The 12,306-nt window shown below is 55.1% G+C and overlaps 1 protein-coding gene across 1 annotated transcript; it reads left to right on the plus strand.

The window, feature by feature from the left end:
* Positions 1-9,909: 9,909 nt before the first annotated feature.
* Positions 9,910-11,872, plus strand: LOC142599671 (coiled-coil domain-containing protein 81-like). The gene is made up of 6 exons (XM_075741402.1): positions 9,910-10,027; positions 10,239-10,300; positions 10,560-10,713; positions 10,926-11,182; positions 11,288-11,373; positions 11,722-11,872. The coding sequence occupies exons 1-6, from the start codon at positions 9,910-9,912 to the stop codon at positions 11,870-11,872; spliced, it is 828 nt and encodes a 275-aa protein (XP_075597517.1).
* Positions 11,873-12,306: the final 434 nt, after the last annotated feature.

The raw sequence follows: 12,306 nt of genomic DNA on the forward strand, positions 1-12,306 counted from the left end.
CGTGTGGGCAACCAATGCTGCCATGGTGGCTCCCAGGGGAGCGGAACGGCTCCTTTGGAGGTTTTGGGGAACGCTCTTCTGATGAGGTGTCTCCTTTCTGGTTCCAGTGGGACCTTCTGGTTTTCCATTTGCTGCTACTCCGAAGTCGATGAACACTGAAACACCGCTGTTGTGGGAAATCACGGTGCCGAAGAAGAGGAAAAAATCTCGGGTCAGGTGAGGCCGAAGGCTCAGGGCTGGCGTCTGCACGGGGTCGTTATGCCCAGGGAGGTGGGGAGGTGCCTCGTCCTTGGAAAAGTTCACGGCCAGGGTTGGACGGGGCTCAGAGCAACCTGGCCTGGTTGGGGCAGGATGCGGCCCCAAACCCATCGTGTCTTCTCCCGCTGTGTCCTTCCAGACGGCAGCCGGTGATCCTGGGGAATTCCTCAGGAAAAAACCAGACGGTGAACAGCCAATCCAAGAGCCGATGCAAATCCAGAGGTCCAACGTCAACGAAACCTCAGAGCGACGGAGGAGGAGGACGAGGAGGAGAAGGAGGACGAGGAGGAGAAGGAGGACGAGGAGGAGAAGGAGGACGAGGAGCAGAGAGAGTGGTGGAAAAATTCCTCGCTGACATCGCCACGATGAAGGCGGCGAAAGCCAAACCCCAACATTCTCGGGAATCCTCGACCTTCCCGACGCCCATCATAGCCGTATTATCGGCAACGAGCTTGCGCGAGGAACCCACCTCCAAGATCCTCCTACGGCCTCCTCCGAGACCAAAGGGACCAAAAACCTGATGTTCAGCCCCCAGAATAAATTTGTCGAGGCCCCAGTTGGAGCGTTTGGGAGAGAGATAAATGGTGAAAACGTAGAGAAGTGGGCAAAAAAGCGGCGAATTTCAGAACCTGTTGGCGAGCGGAACGGGGATAAGAAGGGTTTCGGGCTGGCCGTTGCTCTGAGATCAAGCCCAGGTGGTGGTGGTGGACGTCGGGTCATCTCGGGGACCTTCCCTCAGGACTTGTTCCATCGGAGGCACCTTTTCCATGGGCGTTATGGAAAGAAATCTGCTTTTTGGGAGGACAAAGAGGGGAGGGATGGAGGCCACCTGAGCCTTCAGGCAAAGCCGTGAGGGTCCGAAGCCCAAGACTGAGGGTCGAAAGCCTGATTTTGGGGGGTCCAAACCCTCATTTTTGGGGGCTAAAACCTCATTTTGGGGGTTCCAAACCCTCATTTGAGGGTCTAAATCCTCATTCTGGGGGGTCCTGAGCCTTATTTTGGAGTCTAAAGCCTCATTGTAGGGTCCAAAGCTTCAGTTTTAGTTTTACTAAACTACGCCAAGTCTGGCTTTGGGGGGGGGGGGTGGTGTGTGTTTAAGGTTCCAAACCCTGTTTGTAGGGTTCAAATCTTCATTTTTTTTAATCCAAACCCTCATTTTTGTGGTCCAAACCTTCACTTTTTGGATCTAAACTTTCTTTTTAGATTCCAAAGCCTCATTGTAGGGTCCAAAACCTGATTTTTGGGGTCCAAAGCCTCATTTTAGGGTCTACATGCTCATTCTGGAGGGTCGAAAGCCTCATTTTAGAGTCTAAAATCTCATGGTAGGGTCCAACACCTCATTTTGGGGGGTCCAAACCCACATTTTGGCGGGGTTCAAACCCTGGGTTTTGGGTCCAAACCTTCATTTTCAGGTTCCAAACCCTCAGGCTTGGTGTCCAAACCTTCACTTTTTGGGTTGAAAGCCTCCTTTGGAGGGCTCCAAACCTTCCTTTTGGCTCCAAATCCTCATTTGGGGGTCCAAGCCCACGTTTTTGGTCTCCAAAGCTTCATTTTTGTGGTGCCACCCGCCATTTTGGGGTTCCAAACCCTCCTGTTAGGGTTCAAACCCTCAGTTGTGTGGGGTCCAAACCTTCACTTTTGGGTCTCAACTTTCATTTTTGGGGTCCAGAGCCTCATTTTGTGAGGTCCAAAGCCTAATTTTGGGGGCCCAAACTTTCATTTTGGGGTCTAACCCCCCCATTTTGGGGTTCCAACCCCTCATGGCAGGGTCCAAACCCTCATTTCTGCGGCCCAAACCCGCAGTTTTTGGTCCAAACCCCCATTTTGGGTGTCCAACTGCCCATTTTGGGGTTCCAAACCCGCCTTTTGTGGGGTCTAAACCTTCATTTTTGTGGTCCAAGTTAATAATTAAGCCAGAAGATAATTAATTGACTCCAAAAGTTAAGTAGCTAAAAAAAAATTATTAATTGACCCCCAAAAATTATTAAGCCAAAAGTTTATTAATTGACCCCCGGTGTGCGGTAATCAGGAGTAACAACAAGTACTTAATTAAATCACTAATTTCCTTAAAACTCCGGAGGAAGGGAGGGAGGAAGGAAGGAAGGAAGAAAGACAGGGGAAAGGGAAGGGAATGGAAAAGGAAAAAGAAAAGGAAAAGGAAAAGGAGAAGGAAGGAAAAGGGGGCCGCGTGCCAAAACCGTGCGTTTCCCCCTTTTATCACCCAAAGTGTTCCCCGTAGGCAGGGTCTGCCCTCACCGAGAGGCGCAGTGTGCGCTCAGGAACGTTCCAGAAAGGAGTCGGTGGGGAAGACCAAGGCCCGTTGGAACTGGATCTGGCAAGGGAGGTCGAGGACAACCAGGAGGGGTTCTTCAGGCGCGGCGGCAGCAGAAGGCTCCCAGGCAACGCTACGGGCTTGGGGAAGAGCTGCCCGCTGGAAAGGGACCTTCATGAGGAAAAAGGTCTTCCCTCCGAGGGTGACCGAGCCCTGGGTGGTCAGCAATGGTGTGGCCAGCAGGACCAGAGCAGCGACCCTCCCCCTGTGCTCAGCCTTGAATTCTGAGTTCAGTTTTGGGCCCCTCACTCCGAGAAGGACATTGAGGTGCTGGAGCGTGTCCAGAGAAGGGCAAGGACGTGGGGAAGGGTCTGGAGCACAAGTCTGATGAGGAGCAGCTGAGGAACCTGGGGTTGTTGAGCCTGGAGGAGGCTGAGGAGAGACCTGATGGCTCTCTACAACTACCTGAAAGGAGGTTGGAGCCAGGTGGGGTTGGTCTCTTCTCCCAAGCAACAAGTGAGAGGACGACAGGAAACGGCCTCAAGTTGCATCAGGGGAGGTTTAGATTGGAGACGAGGAGAAATCTCTTTACTGAAAGAGTGGTCAGGCATTGGACCAGGCTGCCCAGGGAGGTGGTGGAGCCACCATCCCTGGAGGTATCTAAGAGACGCGTTGATGTGGTGCCTGGGGACATGGTTTAGTGGTTGAACTTGGCTGTGTTGGGTTAACGGTTGGACCCGACGATCTTAAAGGTCTTTTCCAAGCAAAACGATTCCATGGTTCCACGTTTCTGTAGTTGCTGGGTAGCGAGGGCCAACTGCTGCCCAAGGGACTGGGGCCTGAGCTTGGTCATGTGCTCGGTAAGGCAAGATCAGCCCAAAGCCCAGACCATCAGGCAAAGACCGCGGTGATGAGGCCGTTCCAAGGTCAAGGCAAGAACACGGGTTGGGTTGAGGTTCAGTGGTGGTAACCAGAGTCAGACACAACCCAGAGGTCCCTGGAGAAGCCAGGTGGGACGAGGTGGGTCCAAGGTCCACCTGAGAAGGCCAAGGTCCTGCTGAGGAGGCCCACGGTCACGTCAGGTTGCCCAGAGAGGTGGGAGATGCTCCATCCCTGGAAACATTGACGGTCAGGTTGGACGGGGCGTGGAGCAACGTGGTTTGGTTGAAGATGTCCCTGCTCGTGGCCGGGATGAGGTGACCGCGAAAGGCCCCTTCCAACCCAAAACGTTCTATGAAGGGGCGACGGCAGTCCCATCACAGAGGGCAGCAGGTCGGCAGGTGCCACGTGGCATCAGCTGTGGGCATGTCACAATGGGCAGCATAGTCAGCAGTGGCCGTGTCACCACGATGTCACAATGGGTCTGGGACACACAGGGGTATGAAAGGAGCCGCAGGGCGGTGGGTCTCGCACCCTGGAGAAGTGTCCAGAGGACGAACAGAGATGAGTTCCGACAAGCCTGTGCCCACTAAGGAGCAACCCGCCCACGTGAGGCAGAGAAAGATAGACTTCTGGGACGGGATGGAGTACACCTTCATCATGCCCAGCATCACCGATGAAGGTACAGGCGTCCACAGCCACCGCACAGATGTTGGGGTGACCAAGGGTTGTGGCATTGCCTTGGCGAGACTTGGGGGGGTCTGCATCTGGGGCTGGGGAGGGTGGTGACTCTGTATCTGCCAACGCATCCCGCTTCAGGGCTTGTTGGACCGTCAAGAGCTGGTGTGACCTCGTGCAAACGGAGTGTGACCTCGTTTTCCTTTGCTTTCCAGAGAGAACAGCCATCTGGGATGCAGTGGCCAACTATATCCTAGAACAGCTGCTGCTGGAGAAGGTGGGTCAACTCCTTGACCACCACCTTGTCCACAGGGTGGGGAGAGGGTGGTCCAGAGGGAGAGGACACGTCCCCAACATTGGACACTCTTAAGATTCAGCTGGATGAGGTGCTGGGCCATCTTGTCTAGAGCGTGCTTTTGCCAAGAAAGGTTGGACCAGATGGTCCTTGAGGTCCATCCCTGGACAGGACCACTTCCAGCTCTTTCCTCCGGCCAGTCCTCACCCTTCTGCCCTTCCCTTCTCTTCCCTGCTTGCAGGGGGTCCGAATTCCCGCCCTTGGCTCCTTTGACATGGTCCCCACACGCATCCAGGATGGGGACGAGGTTGTGATTATGCAGAGGCCCGTGTTTCGGCTGGCCAGGAACCTCGTGGCTGTCCACAACCTCAGGGACAACAAGGACTACCTGCCCGGTAAGCAGGAGGATTAAGCCCTGGTTGGTTGCGTGCTCATCGCGTCCCTCCCCTGGATCTGAGACGCTTCTCTAAAGCAAACTGTCCTCTCTGCGGAGAAGGTCCAAAAAGGGGGGGTTTGTGGGTGACTGCAAGAGGCAGCCCTTGGGAAACGTTGGCCTGCAGCAGGAGCACTGGGTGAGCACCTCCATCCCTCTCGTGTGGTTTTACAGGCAATAAGGAGCTGGAGGCCCTCAAATACGCCAAGGTGGCCGATGCCGCCTCGGTGTCCCGGCAGAAAGCGGAGAACTGCATCCAAGGCACCGTGTCCCTCCTGTCCTACTGCCTGTGGAAGGGGGAGAACGTCGCCCTTGTCCTGAAGGGCGTGGGGGTGCTCCTCATGGAAGGCACGAGGGTAGAAATGAAGTTCTACTATGAATTCCTGGAGAAGATCTCTGGGCAGGAGAGTTTGGAGAAAGCTGTTTTTAAGGTGAGCGTTTCGCTGAGGCCATCCCGCCCTCTTTGGGCTCCTCCGATAGCGAGTGCCTCAGCCACGCTGAGGACGTGCCACCATCTTCGTGCTCCTCCGTTGCAGGTCCCTTGGCTGCTGGACATGGTGGTGTCCCCGCTGGTGCCCGTGGCCTCGCTGACGTTTTCTGGCCGCATCATCCTCTTTCCCGAGTGAGTACGATGGTGGCCGTAGCCGCTGTTGGATGCAGATGCCATGGAGACACCAGGCAGCGACTCTCCTTGATGTCCCCAAGGCATCGTCCCTGCCGTAACGTAGATGCGATGGGAAAGACGGAAGAATTTAGGCGACGTTTTCTTCCCATCATGGCCTGGACTTCTTTGTTGGTTGATTCCATTTCCCACGATGATCCTTGGGGATGGGGCATGGTAGACTGGGGGAAAAATAGGGTGGATTTGGGAAAACAAGGGCCTTTACGGCAACACCAGTAACTGCCTGTGAGCAGATGGTCGTGCCGAGGCTTGGTGGTTCTCCGGCTCATGTCTTCTCCTTGTCTCCAGGTTTGAAATGCAGGTTGTGCCCAAACCACCGCCCAGGGCTCTCAAGATCTCGAGCCAAGGTCGTGGTGAGGACAAAGGGATGAGAAGAATGACGTTGCCACCTCTTGGGCGAGGTCGGAAAGTGAAAGCAGCTCGCGGCTCCTTCCCGTAGCGTGTGGGCAACCAATGCTGCCATGGTGGCTCCCAGGGGAGCGGAACGGCTCCTTTGGAGGTTTTGGGGAACGCTCTTCTGATGAGGTGTCTCCTTTCTGGTTCCAGTGGGACCTTCTGGTTTTCCATTTGCTGCTACTCCGAAGTCGATGAACACTGAAACACCGCCGTTGTGGGAAATCACGGTGCCGAAGAAGAGGAAAAAATCTCGGGTCAGGTGAGGCCGAAGGCTCAGGGCTGGCGTCTGCACGGGGTCGTTATGCCCAGGGAGGTGGGGAGGTGCCTCGTCCTTGGAAAAGTTCACGGCCAGGGTTGAACGGGGCTCAGAGCAACCTGGCCTGGTTGGGGCAGGATGTGGCCCCAAACCCATCGTGTCTTCTCCCGCTGTGTCCTTCCAGACGGCAGCCGGTGATCCTGGGGAATTCCTCAGGAAAAAACCAGACGGTGAACAGCCAATCCAAGAGCCGATGCAAATCCAGAGGTCCAACGTCAACGAAACCTCAGAGCGACGGAGGAGGAGGACGAGGAGGAGAAGGAGGACGAGGAGGAGAAGGAGGACGAGGAGGAGAAGGAGGACGAGGAGCAGAGAGAGTGGTGGAAAAATTCCTCGCTGACATCGCCACGATGAAGGCGGCGAAAGCCAAACCCCAACATTCTCGGGAATCCTCGACCTTCCCGACGCCCATCATAGCCGTATTATCGGCAACGAGCTTGCGCGAGGAACCCACCTCCAAGATCCTCCTACGGCCTCCTCCGAGACCAAAGGGACCAAAAACCTGATGTTCAGCCCCCAGAATAAATTTGTCGAGGCCCCAGTTGGAGCGTTTGGGAGAGAGATAAATGGTGAAAACGTAGAGAAGTGGGCAAAAAAGCGGCGAATTTCAGAACCTGTTGGCGAGCGGAACGGGGATAAGAAGGGTTTCGGGCTGGCCGTTGCTCTGAGATCAAGCCCAGGTGGTGGTGGTGGACGTCGGGTCATCTCGGGGACCTTCCCTCAGGACTTGTTCCATCGGAGGCACCTTTTCCATGGGCGTTATGGAAAGAAATCTGCTTTTTGGGAGGACAAAGAGGGGAGGGATGGAGGCCACCTGAGCCTTCAGGCAAAGCCGTGAGGGTCCGAAGCCCAAGACTGAGGGTCGAAAGCCTGATTTTGGGGGTTCCAAACCCTCATTTTTGGGGGCTAAAACCTCATTTTGGGGGTTCCAAACCCTCATTTGAGGGTCTAAATCCTCATTCTGGGGGGTCCTGAGCCTTATTTTGGAGTCTAAAGCCTCATTGTAGGGTCCAAAGCTTCAGTTTTAGTTTTACTAAACTATGCCAAGTCTGGCTTTGGGGGGGGGGGGTGGTGTGTGTTTAAGGTTCCAAACCCTGTTTGTAGGGTTCAAATCTTCATTTTTTTTAATCCAAACCCTCATTTTTGTGGTCCAAACCTTCACTTTTTGGATCTAAACTTTCTTTTTAGATTCCAAAGCCTCATTGTAGGGTCCAAAACCTGATTTTTGGGGTCCAAAGCCTCATTTTAGGGTCTACATGCTCATTCTGGAGGGTCGAAAGCCTCATTTTAGAGTCTAAAATCTCATGGTAGGGTCCAACACCTCATTTTGGGGGGTCCAAACCCACATTTTGGCGGGGTTCAAACCCTGGGTTTTGGGTCCAAACCTTCATTTTCAGGTTCCAAACCCTCAGGCTTGGTGTCCAAACCTTCACTTTTTGGGTTGAAAGCCTCCTTTGGAGGGCTCCAAACCTTCCTTTTGGCTCCAAATCCTCATTTGGGGGTCCAAGCCCACGTTTTTGGTCTCCAAAGCTTCATTTTTGTGGTGCCACCCGCCATTTTGGGGTTCCAAACCCTCCTGTTAGGGTTCAAACCCTCAGTTGTGTGGGGTCCAAACCTTCACTTTTGGGTCTCAACTTTCATTTTTGGGGTCCAGAGCCTCATTTTGTGAGGTCCAAAGCCTAATTTTGGGGGCCCAAACTTTCATTTTGGGGTCTAACCCCCCCATTTTGGGGTTCCAACCCCTCATGGCAGGGTCCAAACCCTCATTTCTGCGGCCCAAACCCGCAGTTTTTGGTCCAAACCCCCATTTTGGGTGTCCAACTGCCCATTTTGGGGTTCCAAACCCGCCTTTTGTGGGGTCTAAACCTTCATTTTTGTGGTCCAAGTTAATAATTAAGCCAGAAGATAATTAATTGACTCCAAAAGTTAAGTAGCTAAAAAAAAATTATTAATTGACCCCCAAAAATTATTAAGCCAAAAGTTTATTAATTGACCCCCGGTGTGCGGTAATCAGGAGTAACAACAAGTACTTAATTAAATCACTAATTTCCTTAAAACTCCGGAGGAAGGGAGGGAGGAAGGAAGGAAGGAAGAAAGACAGGGGAAAGGGAAGGGAATGGAAAAGGAAAAAGAAAAGGAAAAGGAAAAGGAGAAGGAAGGAAAAGGGGGCCGCGTGCCAAAACCGTGCGTTTCCCCCTTTTATCACCCAAAGTGTTCCCCGTAGGCAGGGTCTGCCCTCACCGAGAGGCGCAGTGTGCGCTCAGGAACGTTCCAGAAAGGAGTCGGTGGGGAAGACCAAGGCCCGTTGGAACTGGATCTGGCAAGGGAGGTCGAGGACAACCAGGAGGGGTTCTTCAGGCGCGGCGGCAGCAGAAGGCTCCCAGGCAACGCTACGGGCTTGGGGAAGAGCTGCCCGCTGGAAAGGGACCTTCATGAGGAAAAAGGTCTTCCCTCCGAGGGTGACCGAGCCCTGGGTGGTCAGCAATGGTGTGGCCAGCAGGACCAGAGCAGCGACCCTCCCCCTGTGCTCAGCCTTGAATTCTGAGTTCAGTTTTGGGCCCCTCACTCCGAGAAGGACATTGAGGTGCTGGAGCGTGTCCAGAGAAGGGCAAGGACGTGGGGAAGGGTCTGGAGCACAAGTCTGATGAGGAGCAGCTGAGGAACCTGGGGTTGTTGAGCCTGGAGGAGGCTGAGGAGAGACCTGATCGCTCTCTACAACTACCTGAAAGGAGGTTGGAGCCAGGTGGGGTTGGTCTCTTCTCCCAAGCAACAAGTGAGAGGACGACAGGAAACGGCCTCAAGTTGCATCAGGGGAGGTTTAGATTGGAGACGAGGAGAAATCTCTTTACTGAAAGAGTGGTCAGGCATTGGACCAGGCTGCCCAGGGAGGTGGTGGAGCCACCATCCCTGGAGGTATCTAAGAGACGCGTTGATGTGGTGCCTGGGGACATGGTTTAGTGGTTGAACTTGGCTGTGTTGGGTTAACGGTTGGACCCGACGATCTTAAAGGTCTTTTCCAAGCAAAACGATTCCATGGTTCCACGTTTCTGTAGTTGCTGGGTAGCGAGGGCCAACTGCTGCCCAAGGGACTGGGGCCTGAGCTTGGTCATGTGCTCGGTAAGGCAAGATCAGCCCAAAGCCCAGACCATCAGGCAAAGACCGCGGTGATGAGGCCGTTCCAAGGTCAAGGCAAGAACACGGGTTGGGTTGAGGTTCAGTGGTGGTAACCAGAGTCAGACACAACCCAGAGGTCCCTGGAGAAGCCAGGTGGGACGAGGTGGGTCCAAGGTCCACCTGAGAAGGCCAAGGTCCTGCTGAGGAGGCCCACGGTCACGTCAGGTTGCCCAGAGAGGTGGGAGATGCTCCATCCCTGGAAACATTGACGGTCAGGTTGGACGGGGCGTGGAGCAACGTGGTTTGGTTGAAGATGTCCCTGCTCGTGGCCGGGATGAGGTGACCGCGAAAGGCCCCTTCCAACCCAAAACGTTCTATGAAGGGGCGACGGCAGTCCCATCACAGAGGGCAGCAGGTCGGCAGGTGCCACGTGGCATCAGCTGTGGGCATGTCACAATGGGCAGCATAGTCAGCAGTGGCCGTGTCACCACGATGTCACAATGGGTCTGGGACACACAGGGGTATGAAAGGAGCCGCAGGGCGGTGGGTCTCGCACCCTGGAGAAGTGTCCAGAGGACGAACAGAGATGAGTTCCGACAAGCCTGTGCCCACTAAGGAGCAACCCGCCCACGTGAGGCAGAGAAAGATAGACTTCTGGGACGGGATGGAGTACACCTTCATCATGCCCAGCATCACCGATGAAGGTACAGGCGTCCACAGCCACCGCACAGATGTTGGGGTGACCAAGGGTTGTGGCATTGCCTTGGCGAGACTTGGGGGGGTCTGCATCTGGGGCTGGGGAGGGTGGTGACTCTGTATCTGCCAACGCATCCCGCTTCAGGGCTTGTTGGACCGTCAAGAGCTGGTGTGACCTCGTGCAAACGGAGTGTGACCTCGTTTTCCTTTGCTTTCCAGAGAGAACAGCCATCTGGGATGCAGTGGCCAACTATATCCTAGAACAGCTGCTGCTGGAGAAGGTGGGTCAACTCCTTGACCACCACCTTGTCCACAGGGTGGGGAGAGGGTGGTCCAGAGGGAGAGGACACGTCCCCAACATTGGACACTCTTAAGATTCAGCTGGATGAGGTGCTGGGCCATCTTGTCTAGAGCGTGCTTTTGCCAAGAAAGGTTGGACCAGATGGTCCTTGAGGTCCATCCCTGGACAGGACCACTTCCAGCTCTTTCCTCCGGCCAGTCCTCACCCTTCTGCCCTTCCCTTCTCTTCCCTGCTTGCAGGGGGTCCGAATTCCCGCCCTTGGCTCCTTTGACATGGTCCCCACACACATCCAGGATGGGGACGAGGTTGTGATTATGCAGAGGCCCGTGTTTCGGCTGGCCAGGAACCTCGTGGCTGTCCACAACCTCAGGGACAACAAGGACTACCTGCCCGGTAAGCAGGAGGATTAAGCCCTGGTTGGTTGCGTGCTCATCGCGTCCCTCCCCTGGATCTGAGACGCTTCTCTAAAGCAAACTGTCCTCTCTGCGGAGAAGGTCCAAAAAGGGGGGGTTTGTGGGTGACTGCAAGAGGCAGCCCTTGGGAAACGTTGGCCTGCAGCAGGAGCACTGGGTGAGCACCTCCATCCCTCTCGTGTGGTTTTACAGGCAATAAGGAGCTGGAGGCCCTCAAATACGCCAAGGTGGCCGATGCCGCCTCGGTGTCCCGGCAGAAAGCGGAGAACTGCATCCAAGGCACCGTGTCCCTCCTGTCCTACTGCCTGTGGAAGGGGGAGAACGTCGCCCTTGTCCTGAAGGGCGTGGGGGTGCTCCTCATGGAAGGCACGAGGGTAGAAATGAAGTTCTACTATGAATTCCTGGAGAAGATCTCTGGGCAGGAGAGTTTGGAGATAGCTGTTTTTAAGGTGAGCGTTTCGCTGAGGCCATCCCGCCCTCTTTGGGCTCCTCCGATAGCGAGTGCCTCAGCCACGCTGAGGACGTGCCACCATCTTCGTGCTCCTCCGTTGCAGGTCCCTTGGCTGCTGGACATGGTGGTGTCCCCGCTGGTGCCCGTGGCCTCGCTGACGTTTTCTGGCCGCATCATCCTCTTTCCCGAGTGAGTACGATGGTGGCCGTAGCCGCTGTTGGATGCAGATGCCATGGAGACACCAGGCAGCGACTCTCCTTGATGTCCCCAAGGCATCGTCCCTGCCGTAACGTAGATGCGATGGGAAAGACGGAAGAATTTAGGCGACGTTTTCTTCCCATCATGGCTTGGACTTCTTTGTTGGTTGATTCCATTTCCCACGATGATCCTTGGGGATGGGGCATGGTAGACTGGGGGAAAAATAGGGTGGATTTGGGAAAACAAGGGCCTTTACGGCAACACCAGTAACTGCCTGTGAGCAGATGGTCGTGCCGAGGCTTGGTGGTTCTCCGGCTCATGTCTTCTCCTTGTCTCCAGGTTTGAAATGCAGGTTGTGCCCAAACCACCGCCCAGGGCTCTCAAGATCTCGAGCCAAGGTCGTGGTGAGGACAAAGGGATGAGAAGAATGACGTTGCCACCTCTTGGGCGAGGTCGGAAAGTGAAAGCAGCTCGCGGCTCCTTCCCGTAGCGTGTGGGCAACCAATGCTGCCATGGTGGCTCCCAGGGGAGCGGAACGGCTCCTTTGGAGGTTTTGGGGAACGCTCTTCTGATGAGGTGTCTCCTTTCTGGTTCCAGTGGGACCTTCTGGTTTTCCATTTGCTGCTACTCCGAAGTCGATGAACACTGAAACACCGCCGTTGTGGGAAATCACGGTGCCGAAGAAGAGGAAAAAATCTCGGGTCAGGTGAGGCCGAAGGCTCAGGGCTGGCGTCTGCACGGGGTCGTTATGCCCAGGGAGGTGGGGAGGTGCCTCGTCCTTGGAAAAGTTCACGGCCAGGGTTGAACGGGGCTCAGAGCAACCTGGCCTGGTTGGGGCAGGATGTGGCCCCAAACCCATCGTGTCTTCTCCCGCTGTGTCCTTCCAGACGGCAGCCGGTGATCCTGGGGAATTCCTCAGGAAAA

Source organism: Balearica regulorum, unplaced genomic scaffold, assembly GCF_011004875.1.
Source record: "Balearica regulorum gibbericeps isolate bBalReg1 unplaced genomic scaffold, bBalReg1.pri S36, whole genome shotgun sequence".
Taxonomy (NCBI): domain Eukaryota; kingdom Metazoa; phylum Chordata; class Aves; order Gruiformes; family Gruidae; genus Balearica; species Balearica regulorum.

Bases quoted from the DNA above. Each gene is read 5' to 3' on its own strand.
- LOC142599671 (XM_075741402.1), top strand. From the start codon at position 9,910: ATGAGTTCCGACAAGCCTGTGCCCACTAAGGAGCAACCCGCCCACGTG. The intron at 10,301-10,559 runs GTGGGTCAACTC...CCCTGCTTGCAG, and splicing joins AACAGCTGCTGCTGGAGAAG to GGGGTCCGAATTCCCGCCCT. The intron at 11,374-11,721 runs GTGAGTACGATG...CCTTGTCTCCAG, and splicing joins CGCATCATCCTCTTTCCCGA to GTTTGAAATGCAGGTTGTGC.